General features: G+C 37.7%; 1 protein-coding gene and 1 long non-coding RNA gene across 2 annotated transcripts; both read right to left on the bottom strand.

Moving 5' to 3' along the window:
* Window positions 1-2,839: 2,839 nt before the first annotated feature.
* LOC138913177 (uncharacterized) lies at window positions 2,840-4,812 on the bottom strand. The gene is made up of 3 exons (XR_011418828.1): window positions 4,755-4,812; window positions 4,556-4,693; window positions 2,840-3,422 (listed from the first exon to the last, which is right to left on the bottom strand). It is a non-coding gene; the product is annotated as an uncharacterized lncRNA (long non-coding RNA).
* A 360-nt stretch (window positions 4,813-5,172) lies between these two features.
* LOC108068872 (uncharacterized) lies at window positions 5,173-10,207 on the bottom strand. The gene is made up of 2 exons (XM_017158699.3): window positions 9,864-10,207; window positions 5,173-6,223 (listed from the first exon to the last, which is right to left on the bottom strand). Exons 1-2 carry the CDS (start codon window positions 9,984-9,986, stop codon window positions 5,849-5,851), a joined length of 498 nt encoding a protein of 165 aa, XP_017014188.2. The 5' UTR covers window positions 9,987-10,207; the 3' UTR covers window positions 5,173-5,848.
* Between the last annotated feature and the right edge of the window lie 3,391 nt (window positions 10,208-13,598).

Consider the following 13,598-nt stretch of genomic DNA (forward strand, 5'->3'; position numbering starts at 1 on the left):
GATACAGTGGGAGTGGAGTGTACGGCGAATGGAATTGGGAGCGACTGCTCCACTTGAGCTGCTTTTCCCTTCAGTTCGTCGTCGATTTTTGGTGATTTCTTTTTTCTCCTCGTTCGATTGTTTGTTGGCTTTCAGTCTTTTGGGGTATATAGAATATAGCAGGTATAGGTATAGATATATAGATTGGTGTGCTCCTCTCGAGTGTTGTTGGTCGCCTCCGTGGCAGCGCTCTGAGCCAGGATTCGTGGACTCGTGGGCCCGTTTTATTAGTTTGTTTATTCGGGTTATACATTCACGATTTTGGCTTGGCTTTCGGTTGCCATAGAATACACTTATATGCGGTGCATTTGGAAGACACTCGCTGTCCCTATTCCGCTCACTCTCTGTCGCTCTCTCTCTCTCGCACCCTCGTGATTTGCATTATTAGTTTGTTTATTTAAAGCTCTTTTGGGGCAATTCGAGGCCCAAACAGCCAGGCCGCCGACTGTCGACCCACCTGACTGGCTAAACTGACTGACAGTCGGAAAGGTGGAGTGACAGGCGGGCAGACAACCAGCAGACCCATTCGGCTTGTTGCTGCCACGGCCTGCGCTTCTAAACATACCAAAACATTGGATTTCTGGCCCAGAATGGCGGTACACGACACCCCGAGGAGTCCATGGGGATCCATATATTATTGAGATCAGAATTCATAACTTATTTCATTTTCTATATTAGCTATGAACAATTTAAAGTCGATCTGCAAATCAAAGAGAGTTGTACAAATTTTATAGCCTACAAAAGTTAAAAAGGTTACGAAACTCCAAAAATTTTTCAGAAATTTCTATACTGACAGATTTTTTAAAACGATTTCTATATAACTAACCACACAATTATGAATACGTGGTATTTTTATTTAATGATAAAATAAATTAAATAAATATAAATGAAAATTAATTTTAAATTAAATAAAAATGACATTCATTTCCCCAATAATATTTGAAATTAGAAATATTTTATGATATTTAAGGAAATGTGGTATTCAAAAAATATGCAACAATAAATAAGTTTGGAAAACCCCTACCAAAACAAACTCCTGGATCCTCCACTAAATACCTTCTCTTTGAGATCGAACTAGTTGGTTTTTTATCCATAATAATGGTAAATATTCTAAGTATTAAACGTAGAAAACTTATTTTCTTAAAAAACCGATCATTCTTCCATAAATAAACAGTTTAATGCCTTGAACCAAAGATTTTCCCGCAAGCCTTGTAATTTCCTTTCGTGGTCTGGGCCAGACTTTTCCCGGTTTTCATCGGCTAGCGCCCTCAGCTTTCACCTTGGCCGTGTGCAATTGGAGGGAAAGTCGTTTGCATTAAAAACCCATTTCGTGGCTTTTCATAGCTGCTGCTGCTGTTGTTGTTGTTTTTATTGCTGCGGCTGGCTGGCTTCGTTGTTGTTGCTGGTGGAAACTGTTTTGATTTGCGTATGGCCCCAACTATCAGGCAAAGACAGTGGGGCGGGCACCAAAAGAGACAGGCGACAGTGGGGCGGAGCGGGAGAAACACGCACATAATTGCCTGCCATCGTAATGGATTCACGTGCCTGCTGAGTCGTCGCTCTCGTTGTTCTTGCCGTAATGTTGTTGTGAAATATGCAAAAGTTAAGCGCCAACCGCAGGCGAGACAGAGAAAGACAGAGTGAAGGAACACTAAAAGAAAAGGGGAGTCATTAAACAAATTTTTGCACAAGATAATTAAATTCTGATTTTGTGAAATATACTTCTAGAATTATAAAGTAGTAGCTAAACGCAAAAAACTATCAAAGAAATAATTACAGTTTTAAAGTTAAGGATTTGAAGAAAAGTACTTTATATCATTTAAAATCCAAAGAGTTCTGAAACTAAAATATAACCGATTTTTTTTTCTAATGATCATTCTCTATGACTAAAATAATTATTATTATCTGAATGTTTGAGCCCCTTAAAGTCATTTTAAACTTATAGATACACACTAAATGAATTCTCTTTTTTATTTCAGGATTATATTTCTGCGAGTGCTTACACACCTAAGCAATTAAGGAGTAAAAGAGGGAGACGCAGCGAGGGATATTCGTCGCCTGGCAAATTGCCCGCTGGCAGGGCGGTCCTGGGCACAGCGAGTGCGAAAGAGACGGGGCGACTCAATCGAAGACACTGCAACAATTCGAGTTTAATTGATGCCAGTCGGCGGCGGCAGCAGCAACAAAAATCGGAGAGTGTGCGTGCGCTGGCATTTATGAGCTGAGCTTTGCCGGAAAGAAAGGCTCCTTTTGCCACCTGGCGAACGGACAATAACTGAGCCGTTGATTGGCACTGAAGCCAGGTGCCAGAGCTCCTTTTACCTTTCCCCTCTTCCGATTTTCACCTGCCATCACAGTTGATTCCAGTTATTAGTCTCGTCGACGGGCATTGAACTTTTTCCGCAGGCGGCAACAAGTGGAGGCGAACTTTATAGCGAAAAGCGAAGGAAATCCTTTCAAAGTGCAGGAACTTAAACTTTTCACTTCTCAAAAAAACATGTGTATTTTAATATTTTTCAATTCAACTTAGATGTATTTTTAAAATGTCAAACTTTTTTATATACATACAAAAGGCACTTTTAAAATTTGTTAAATGTAGGTATATTTTGTTTAAATTTACGAAATTGTTATTACCAACATATAATTATATTTATTTAAAAATTTTATTTCAAAAGAATAAACTAAAATTCTGGACGAAAAATTAAATAACTTAGACAATTTAGTCATACGCCATGTTGCAAAAAATTTGCAAACTATACCAAACAAATTACTCATACGACAAGTAGACCAACATGATTTAAATCCAAATCAAAGATCTACAGACTTTCAACGTATTCTACTTAATGGTATTTAAGAGTGAAAATGTATTTAACCACTTCATTATTCCAGCTGCGTTTAACAGCTTGTTAATGCCGATCGCTGTGGAAATGCAATTCAACATTCGCCGACTACCGATTTCAGCCCTTTGTAGGTTTTATCAAAGCTGTTGCATGCTGCGATTTCTGTTGCACTGGGGGCTTTGTTTACATTGATGTCCTGTTCTGTCCTGTCCCGTTCGTCCCGCTGCGCTGACTGTTGGTCCGAGCGCTATTTACCGACGCTGCGGCGGTGGCTGCTTCAGCTTTTGGTCCTCTTTGGGCGTGTGCCATTGACATCCTTGTTGGCCATTAATTTTGCAGGCTTTCGCGTGCGCGAAAATGGAAAAGGGAAAATGTCCACGACGCTCACTGTCCCGCCGCTGTTCTAGATAAAGAGTGCAGTGGGAATCGGACGGGACGAAACGAAACGCAGTGCTCGATAGCATAGAGTTCAACCTTTGGCCTTCCCTTTGTCTCTGCGTCAGTCTTCTGCAACATTTTCACTCTTGTTTTCACTGGTCAGCACTGAAAGAAACAACTAAGTTTTAATAATAATTTAATAATTTACAAGTGTATTTCAGAATTCTATTTTTCGAAAAATTCTTATTTAATTTAGTCACTATTAAAATAAATAGTTTGATAAGAAGGTGATGTAAAACTAGGAAGATTACTTAGTTTATAATTCGTTTTGCTTTAAAATGTACTTATTTAACTAGATTTGTTAAAAAAGTATTTCTTAAAGATATATTTTCGAATAATTATCTTTAATTTATGCCATACAATTTATTTTGTTTTAACTATTATTTTTGTTTAAAGATTTTTTTTATACTGCGCATTACTAAATAGTTAATTATACATACAGCTCTATTTAATTTAAAATTATTACTTTAATAACTTCATTCAGCTTTAATTTCCAAACAATTAAAAATGCATTTACTGGCAATTATTTTAGACTGCACATTCTTTTGAGTGCATTGTTGCACTTGTGCTCATTATCGCGATTGTTGCTGCTGTCGCTGTGCGGTGGCTGTTGTTATTTACTTTTTAATAATTACAGCGCTCTGCTGCAATTGTCCCTGACCACAAGCTGAATGGGTCAGACGGAGGAGGAACAGGGACAGCGACAGGGAGGGAAAGGGACAGGGACAGGACACGGGCGGGACAGATAGCCGGTCGAGTTGATAAATTGCGCGCACAACACAGAGACAAAGAATGCCAGCTTACGGACACCCACACAGAAACGGAAACGGACACCTCGCTTATTAGGTACAATCGCAGACATAATATTAACATTAATTACGAGAATATGAGAATATATAATTTAAAATTCTGAATTCCTAGATTTAGCTTTAAATGTAATTATTCAAGATTTTTTATTTCCTTAAAATAATACAAATCAGTCTGAATTATATTATGCCAAAATAGGTATTTAAAATTATGCAGTGAATAAGGAATAGTCGTCTTTCTGTTTGAATTCTTATAACTTTTGGATTAGAAATATATTGCTGCATACTTTTGGAGAATATATAAAAAACATAATTGTAAATTATTTTAATTTTAAAAAAATTAAAAAAAGCTTTTTTTGGTTGTAAGTTTTAATGACATTTATTTTGCAAATTTTATGATTTTAGACTCGAGATTTACTCTATAATTCTTACCGCCACTGTGGATCCCAGGGTCTCATGATAAGCTTGCCGACTGTCCGCCACTTTCATGCCACCCCGAACCTTCACCACCCATCCACCCACCTCGCATCCTTGGACTTTTTCCAGCGATGGTCGAGCAATTTAATCAGCCTGCAGAGCGCAGAAAAGCTGATAATACCGTTATGAATAATTTACCCACATACGCACACACATTTGTCCAAAGGGAAGTGAAACGCGTTTTATTATTGTTTCTGGGGCTGCTGTCTTTTTTGGTTTTATTTATAATTAATAAAGCAACGCGCCAGCGAAGAGTGCACAAACATCAAATAAAAGCACTTGTTGTTTACACTTTTGCTTTCGAACCTTTAAGATGGAGCTGCGTGTGAAATCGTTTTAATTAGGTGCGGTAACTTGTTGCGGCTGACCAGTGCAAAATGTAATTTTCTGGGAAGGGGAATCCCCCCTTGAATGTCACATCCAGTTGGAATTTCCGCTGGCCCGCTGTGCTTTCTGTCAAAATCAATGCCTACCGCCGCCACCGCAAATATCATGAATGCAAGATGCCTGCGGTGGGGGCTAATATCGATATACAGGCGTCAGTTAACCGCAGTAAATGAAACAACCAGAAATGAAAATGTATCCAATACAATTGGTTTTAATGGGTTCTTAGATACATGAGTAAAATGATTAAGAAACGGTTAATTGTTCACAATAAAATTATTTTTTTATTTGATAAGTCTAACAGTGAAATTTTGTATAGCAATTTGCTATTATTTATTTAGTTATTACACGTTTAACACACATAAATATTTTCCGATATTAGTTTGACAATGTTGTAAAACATTTTTAGATAAGGCAAGGCGGATTTTATATTTACAGGGATATCCACAAATATTAAAAATTCAATGTATGGTTAATGCAAACCTTAACGCAGTCTTTAGCACATGTTGGTTTTTTCTTAACATAAATTTGTTTATTTTTTTCATTATTATAAAATTATTTATATCTATAAAGCGGACTTAAACATTTTTCTTTCCTTACACATTATTCCTAAACTAAAGGGAATATTTTGTTGTTTGGATTTTAAAGTCAGTTTATGTGGTAGAAAGTTCTGAATATTTGAAATGTAAATATTAATTTTCCATTTAAATCCACTTTAGCGTAGTGATAACCTTTGGCTTCATAAAAGTTTTAAATATATTTTTTGAGTGGCAGATTACAGTTTTGGGCTATAAAAACTAGTCTATAAGTATAATTTGTTTTGTTCACATTTATTTCGGACTAGTTATTTTCTCAGGAAGTCGTTTAAACAGAAGGCTGAAGTTCCTTTAATCGCTCAGCTCGCTTTCTGCTGCTCCTCCTCCTCGAGAACCACAGGATTTTGGACCGCCTTTGAGCTGTGACCACATCGGATTCTGATTTCAGCTGGATGCAGTTTGCACCGCTGGACACCTTCACCAGCTCCTTTTCCTCCTCCTCCAGATCATTGAGTATTTGTGCGACGTGTGCCTCGTCGATTGTGCCTTTGAAGATGAGGGGATAGGGCCACTCGTGGCATATCGTGGGTCCGCTGTATTCCCTCAGTGCCTCGATCATCCTGTCCAGACGGCGCATCTCTTCGTGGTCGTCGTTGAATTCCCTCACCTCATCCAGCAGAGCGGCCACATCGGATTCGAGCACCTGTGAGTGAGGAGAGGTGGGTGGAAATTGGATTAGCTGTGGAAAATCGCTTATTTTGCTCGATTTGCATTGCGGTATCCAATGACACAATGACAGTGACGGCGTTACGGTCATTGATAGCCTAGCCTTACTTTCCCACTGCAGCTACCCAGAGTTACCCATCTTACCTTCATCTCCCCCTATTCACGCCATTCATTCCCCGATGTCGGCTCGGATTTCAGCTCTATATCTTTTCACAAGCCTCGTCACTAGCGTCTCTATTAGCGCCCAATTAGCAAAGCCTCGGGAACCCGGCCAACTAAGCTCATGTTGGGTGCATGTTTCAAAGGGGTAGGGGTATACACCCCTGAGCAGAAATATAGTCTTCGTAGAAATTAATTTTAAGTTTTTAAATATTAATTTTCAAAACTGATTTAAATAAAAAATTGTTATGTCAATAAAATATTTACAATATTTCCTTTTTATTTTGACAGTAAAATTTAATTAATTTATTTAAACTTCTTTTTTTAAGATATATTTAGAAAGATATATTATTGTAAAATAATTCAAATCGACGTTTACGAAGGTATATCCGTATAGTTACTTAGCTTATTTGTTTTTTGTATCCACTGTAAATATTATCCGGAAATAGTAGTTCTTCATTGGTCACTATTTTCTTACCCACGACGGTGTTATACATCGCAAAACCGTTCGTTCGCCTATGGCCGAACCGACATTGTCTAATTAGCGGTGTCAGTAATCACTGCAACCCCCAACAACCTCCCAACCTCCAACACCCCCCTCTTCCCGCCCCTTTACCACCAACCCCTTGACCAGCGCAACATTCTAACATTTCGTTCCCAATAACTGGCTATAATTGCATTAACATGTTCCAAATCGCTGTCGCAGCTGTTAACAGAGTTGCCGGTGGAACTGTTAAACAACAGGTGATAACAGGTGGAATGGGAATGGAATATCGCCACGATAACAATGGGCGAAGGCCCAAAGGGGTTAATGGATATAGTCTGTTAACAATTTGATTGACAAAAAAAAATTATTCAAATTATATTTTAATAAAAATACTACAGCGCATTTTTGCATTAATTTTTTATATAAAATTGAACAATTTTAACAAAAAATTTTATAAATATTTAGCTTAGGAAAATGTATTAATAAACAATAATCAGAGTCTTGTAATGGAGTGACAACTATTAATATTTCGTATTCGACAGGTTGAACAAAATACTGTATTAAATAAATAGTTTGTTCTAAAAACAAATCTCTTCAAAAACACCTTAGTAATGTACGTAATATTAAAAATGAACTAAGGTTACACCAAATTAAATCTAATTAATTTGTTAATATCTTTAGCTTTATTATCGCTGACTCACAGAATTGTAATCTCTAACTTTTTTGAATAAATCGTGAGAAGAAAGTATAACTTGAAAATCTTGTACGGTCCAATAATGCAGCTCAATATTTATTGTTGACTATTTTTAGAGAGAAAATCCAACCTTTACAGAAAGAGTTTGTGAAAGCACTGATAACACAGGAACACAAAATTAAACTTTGTGAAATTTCCACGAACCATTTCAAGTTTTCCATGATATTTGGGTGCTCCTGAGTAAAAGTCCCATACAAAATTATTTTCCATCACCTACAGCTTCCGCGGTATACCTAAGAATACAAAAAACCGATGTTTTCCGACATTTTGAATTACGTGGCCAATATAAGTGGACTTACCTTTATTATTTTCGGCAGGACCTACTCTCAATACATCACGGCACTACTAAAAAATAGTCTCAATTGTGAAGCATTGCCCATGTCTTTGGAATTCGACGCCAAAGTTGAAACTCCCAAAATTTTCAAAATTTGTAAGATGAAAAAACATTTCTGAGAATTAAATTTTGAATGGAACTAATTTTAAATATTCATTGAATCGATTGTTTATTGTATTCTTTAATTTCGGTTTTTAAGCGTTTTCATGAGGACATTTTATTGGATTTATTAAACAAATAAAACCGCTTTTTTTATTTTATTATCTACTCCTATTTGCTGTCAAATTTCAAATAAGTCAAGGCAACCTATAGAATGCGAGTAAATATGTATCTTTTTATATATAATATATAAAATCGCAACCATAGAGAAGAGGTACCAAGGAAAGTGGAGTCCATCAATGTTGGCTGATTACTGCTGGGGATTATTAAGGGAATCTTCAAGTTCAGGGCTCAGAAAAAAAAGGAAATGCAAAACCTCTTATTTTTATGTCAATAGTAAGAACATTTAATTATTTTTTTAGTTTACTAATATATCTTATTTTATTTTCGATCTAATATAGAAATACAGAAACAGGATGAGGCAAGTGAATGATAAATCCATGATAAATAATGGAGTCTTTCGAACTTTCATTGAAACCGTTAATGTTGGTCAAGCAAAAGAAGCAGTCTGTGATGTGGTCTTTTGGTTCTATCCATATTGAAGGTCTTGAAAATGGCATCTGCCTAATATTTTTGCGTGCTGCTTCCATATCAAGTCTGCATTTGTCACAGCATGACTTGGGTACCCACGTTTTATCTTGATTTTGTATTTCCATGTTGAATACAATCTTGTAATTCCTGCATATTGTTTGGTTAATTGGTCTTCTTCTTTTAATTGAAATAAATAATCCGCAAACATAGCAAAAATTGTTTGGAGATGACTTACACGAGTCTTTTGGGGCCATTTTTTCTTTTTGACTGAACTTAAATATGTAAGGATTATCGCTGGCTACTACTAAGCTGTCTTAAAAATATTATGTTCGGAAGACCTTTTTATTTAATATAAATGTAAATTTATATTATATATAAAAAGATACATATTTACTCGCATTCTATAGGTTGCCTTGACTTATTTGAAATTTGACAGCAAATAGGAGTAGATAATAAAATCAAAAAAGCGGTTTTATTTGTTTAATAAATCCAATAAAATGTCCTCATGAAAACGCTTAAAAACCGAAATTAAAGAATACAATAAACAATCGATTCAATGAATATTTAAAATTAGTTCCATTCAAAATTTAATTCTCAGAATTGTTTTTTCATCTCACAAATTTTGAAAATTTTGGGAGTTTCAACTTTGGCGTCGAATTCCAAAGACATGGGCAATGCTTCACGATTGAGACTATTTTTTAGTAGTGCCGTGATGTATTGAGAGTAGGTCCTGCCGAAAATAATAAAGGTAAGTCCACTTATATTGGCCACGTAATTCAAAATGTCGGAAAACATCGGTTTTTTGTATTCTTAGGTACACCGCGGAAGCTGTAGGTGATGGAAAATAATTTTGTATGGGACTTTTACTCAGGAGCACCCAAATATCATGGAAAACTTGAAATGGTTCCTGGAAATTTTCGGCTGTGTACCTGTGTAAGAATTTGAAAGTGATGGAGAGATAACAAAAGTGGCACAACGTCCAGATAAGCAGGGAGTTGCACATATATAGAAGATATAACATATATATAGCAGATATAGCCGCCTGTCGATGTGAGTTCAGCACTTTTGACCAACAACAAATGCAAACAAGTGTCACTCTGTGGCCAAGTGGATTACGGCTTGTATGGTAAAAACGATTTGTGGTAAAACAAGGGGAGTGGGAGTTTTACGGAGGTCCTTGCCCGTTCAATTACCAAAAACTCAATATGCAGATTAATAACACATTTTAGCACTTGGCGAACACGACCGCGCAAACTTTCAACGCTGTGGAGCAGCTGCCTCCTCCGCTGCACCGCCGCACTAATTGGCTCCGTCATCGCAGCGGCATCTGTGATGCTCTGAATATTTTATTTTATTTTATTGCCCCGACCGACGGCGACGGCGACACTTGTCCCCTCCAATTTTCGGTTCGTTTTCGGACTTTTACATAGCGCTAATTTGGTTTCTATTTTTTTTATATATTCATTTTCTCGTTGCGGCTTTTGTGTTTGTTCTATATATTTTTACGCGGCAGCTGGAATTCCGCTCGCGAACAGCACTCGCCGTCGACTGAGGCCTCTTCTTTCAATGAAAAAATTGTTTACGTGCGTCAATCAACCGGGCACTTGAGTGTGTGAGTTTGGGTGTGTGTATCGCAGAGAACAAAGAACCAAATGAGAACATTAGTCGACGGGGAGAGCTCTTTATCACTGCAATATTCAGGGGACGACAAAAAATATACAACACTTTTTAATACATTTTTCACAATATTATTACATTTTTACTTTCCCTTATTCATTTTTTTACAATACCAATTGGATATGATTTTCACAAGGTTATTCCCGGCTTAAAAACAGACTTGATATATTTTTGTAGCTATTTTACATTTTTCTAAATATTTAATAACCAAGTGGTTCAAATTCTGGAATATAAAGCAGCTGCGATCTATTTTTGATTTTTTAACTTAATATATTCCTACTATGTTTTCTACGTTATCAAATTTCTTAATTAGGTATGTTAAAACTAATAACTTATAACTAATAGGTATGTTAAACCTAATAAAAATCAGGAGAGGTATTAAAGACATACAAGGGTCTTTAAGGTTTCTGTGGCCTCCTGAAATCGGGCAATACTAATTCCAAGACACTTGTGCAACAAATTGTAGGAGAAAGTATGCAACATTTACCGCCTTTCCCCTGCAGCCCAGAAGTATTCAGCAATTTTCCGTATTCATATGGAAGCCGCAATGATTTTAGAGCTGCTCGTTGACTTGGCTTTAATCGTGCTTTTCTTTGACTCAGCGCTCAGCCTTATCCTCATCCCAAACCCAATCCACATGCCCATCCTAGTTTTCCACTCCCTCAACCCATTCCGCTGAAAGCCAAACAAGCATCAGCTGCTAGCCATTAAAATTTTAATTTTGTGCACCATTTGCCACCATCTTGGCCCACTGGGCACCGATCCCATCTCGCCAACGCCATAGCCATCGCCATCGTCATAGCCATCGCCATCGCCATTGCCATAGCAATCCCGTCCAAAGCCCTTGGCTTGAGCGATTATGTTGATGGCCAAGCAGGGGCTGCTGCTCACCTCTTACCTGCAGGGCCACGCCCTCCTTGTTGCCACCGCCTCCTTCTTCTTGTCGATAATACGCTCAATTCAATTTGCATATTCAGTTGTCCAATGAAGCGCACACCACACACAGGAGCGCTGCGCTGCGAGATGCACCATCCTTTCCTTGCAGCTTCCAATTCGGAATTCAATCCGGCGAAGCCCCCTGCTCCAACCGGTGGCACGTCCAAGCAAATGGTCTTTTTCTGAGCCATCCAGGTTGTTGGCCACTTGAAAGCAGCCAAAATGTGCCGCTGACAGCAGCGCACGCATGAGGTGCATGAACGGCTGGCTCACTGGGAGAAAAATGGATCAAATATCTAAAAAAATGGTCTAAAATTTAAAATCACTTATTATGGTGTCTAAAAGTAGGCAGTGAAGTAAAGGAAGTCATCTTATTGATTTAAAATAAAACGTTGCGTACTTTTAAACATCTTTATAAATAATTTAAAAACCATTTTTGAATATTATACTTTAAATAATATTTTTTAAAACTCTTAAATATTTAAAAATAGCAAGAAAAGTTGGTTCATTTCTAAAATTTCCTATAAAGGTGTCCAAACGTAATCAGTGAAATATAGAACGTTAATTTTTTCGATTTAAATTAAATTGTTGCATACTTTTAAACACCTATGTAAAACATTTCTTTAACTTATTAATTAATATTTTTAAAAACTCTTGAGTTTTTTTGTACAGTGTTCTTTGAGCTACCAGATCCAGCTCCTGCTCCTTGAATCCTTCTAGCGTGGGGTCGTCCTCACCTGCTGTTAGTCCATTACGTTAGCAATTTAACTTGCGCCACGTAAACATGATTATCATCTTAAGTGCAGTGTGTGTGTGGTGTGGGCGGTGCAATGTGCGTGCAGAGCGGGTGGTAAAAACTTCTCCGCCAGCTGCGGATTGTAAGCTCGTTGGCTCGCTGTTTAACAAGTTTCAATCTGCTTAAAACTGCAATTAATTTAAACGGTTTCCTTTTTTCTTTCTTTGCCCCATTATTGCCGAAAACAGTGGTTCGAATGGGGGCCAACCCCCCAATTGCAATCCGGATTTCAATCCGTTTAGAGTGCCTGGCTGCCCTAATTGAGCTTGTCAAAATCAGCCAACAACAAGGTGAGCGGTGCATTTTTCGGCAAGGACAGGACACCTGTGAAGGATTCAACTCCCGGGTGGCCCAGGTGTTTCGGCCAGGACTGCCAGGATGCGGATACGGTTCTGGTCCCTGTCACCAGCAGCAGGTGGTGGTGCGGTGTCCAATGCTACTGCTGATCCCGATGAAGCAGATTGCAGCAGATTGAACCGCATGAGGAGTCGCCCACACGTCACACGCACCCACTTCCCTCGTTGGGATTGTGAGAAAATTGCAACAGCCGCTTGATTAATTTGGGGGCGGGTACCAGATAAAATTTGTGGGCGTGGCTGCAACGCAACACCATTTTATGGACCTGATATGATGGGTGTGTAAAGGGTATGTGGAGTGATGAGGGGTATATTGGTAATATCTATTTAGGTGTATCTAATAGAGCTTTAAAATATCGATATTTACGATATTATCGATCGATAATAATAATAATTAATAATAAAAAGTAAAATCAAAATTTTTAATACTACGTTAGAAAATTATGGATGTTTTCGATAAATGTCGATGTTTGAAAGATATCAAAAATATCGATAATGCCGATATTTATCAAGCTCTACTTTCTAATAATCATTTCATAAAGTTTATGGTAATATATCATATTTTATAATGTAGTACCAGGGTATTTGTAGCCTCTATTATTTCCATAACAATTTTTTGTATCACTCTCACTTGTTTCACCGCTTGACAGGGTAAATACGTACCCAAAAAACAAGGACCAACGCCAAAGAGTTCATCTGGCAGACAGTCAAAAAAAAGGGAGAAAAGCTCACTCACGACTACAACTGCATTTATGCAAATATTAATATAGATATACTCTCACACACTCGCACACTGACAGACAGACAGTCAGACAGAAAGAGAGGGCATCACAAAGTACCGTTGACAAACCCATTATCAGGAAAACAAACCGGAGATTAACTTGGCAAAATGTCTGCAGACGTCAAAAAAACCCAGAATGGCCAGCGAATGTGAGAGCGAGAGGGCAGCAGTTTGGATAACCACCAGATGCTGAATAAAATATGAGCAAACACACACACACACACTAACACAGAGATGGAAAAGGATAGCGAGAGGATGCAGACACACGCATTTGGTCCTGCAAAAGTGACACATGAGCGTAATAACAGCTAAGACCTTGCTAAGCATCCGGCAGTCAACAACCACTTGCTGGATGCCCATCCCCATCCACATCCACATCCTC

This window comes from Drosophila takahashii, chromosome 3L (assembly GCF_030179915.1).
Source record: "Drosophila takahashii strain IR98-3 E-12201 chromosome 3L, DtakHiC1v2, whole genome shotgun sequence".
Classification (NCBI taxonomy): domain Eukaryota; kingdom Metazoa; phylum Arthropoda; class Insecta; order Diptera; family Drosophilidae; genus Drosophila; species Drosophila takahashii.

Bases quoted from the DNA above. Each gene is read 5' to 3' on its own strand.
- LOC108068872 (XM_017158699.3), bottom strand. From the start codon at position 9,986: ATGACGGAGCCAATTAGTGCGGCGGTGCAGCGGAGGAGGCAGCTGCTC. The intron at 6,224-9,863 runs GTAATTGAACGG...CCTCACTCACAG, and splicing joins ATCTGCATATTGAGTTTTTG to GTGCTCGAATCCGATGTGGC.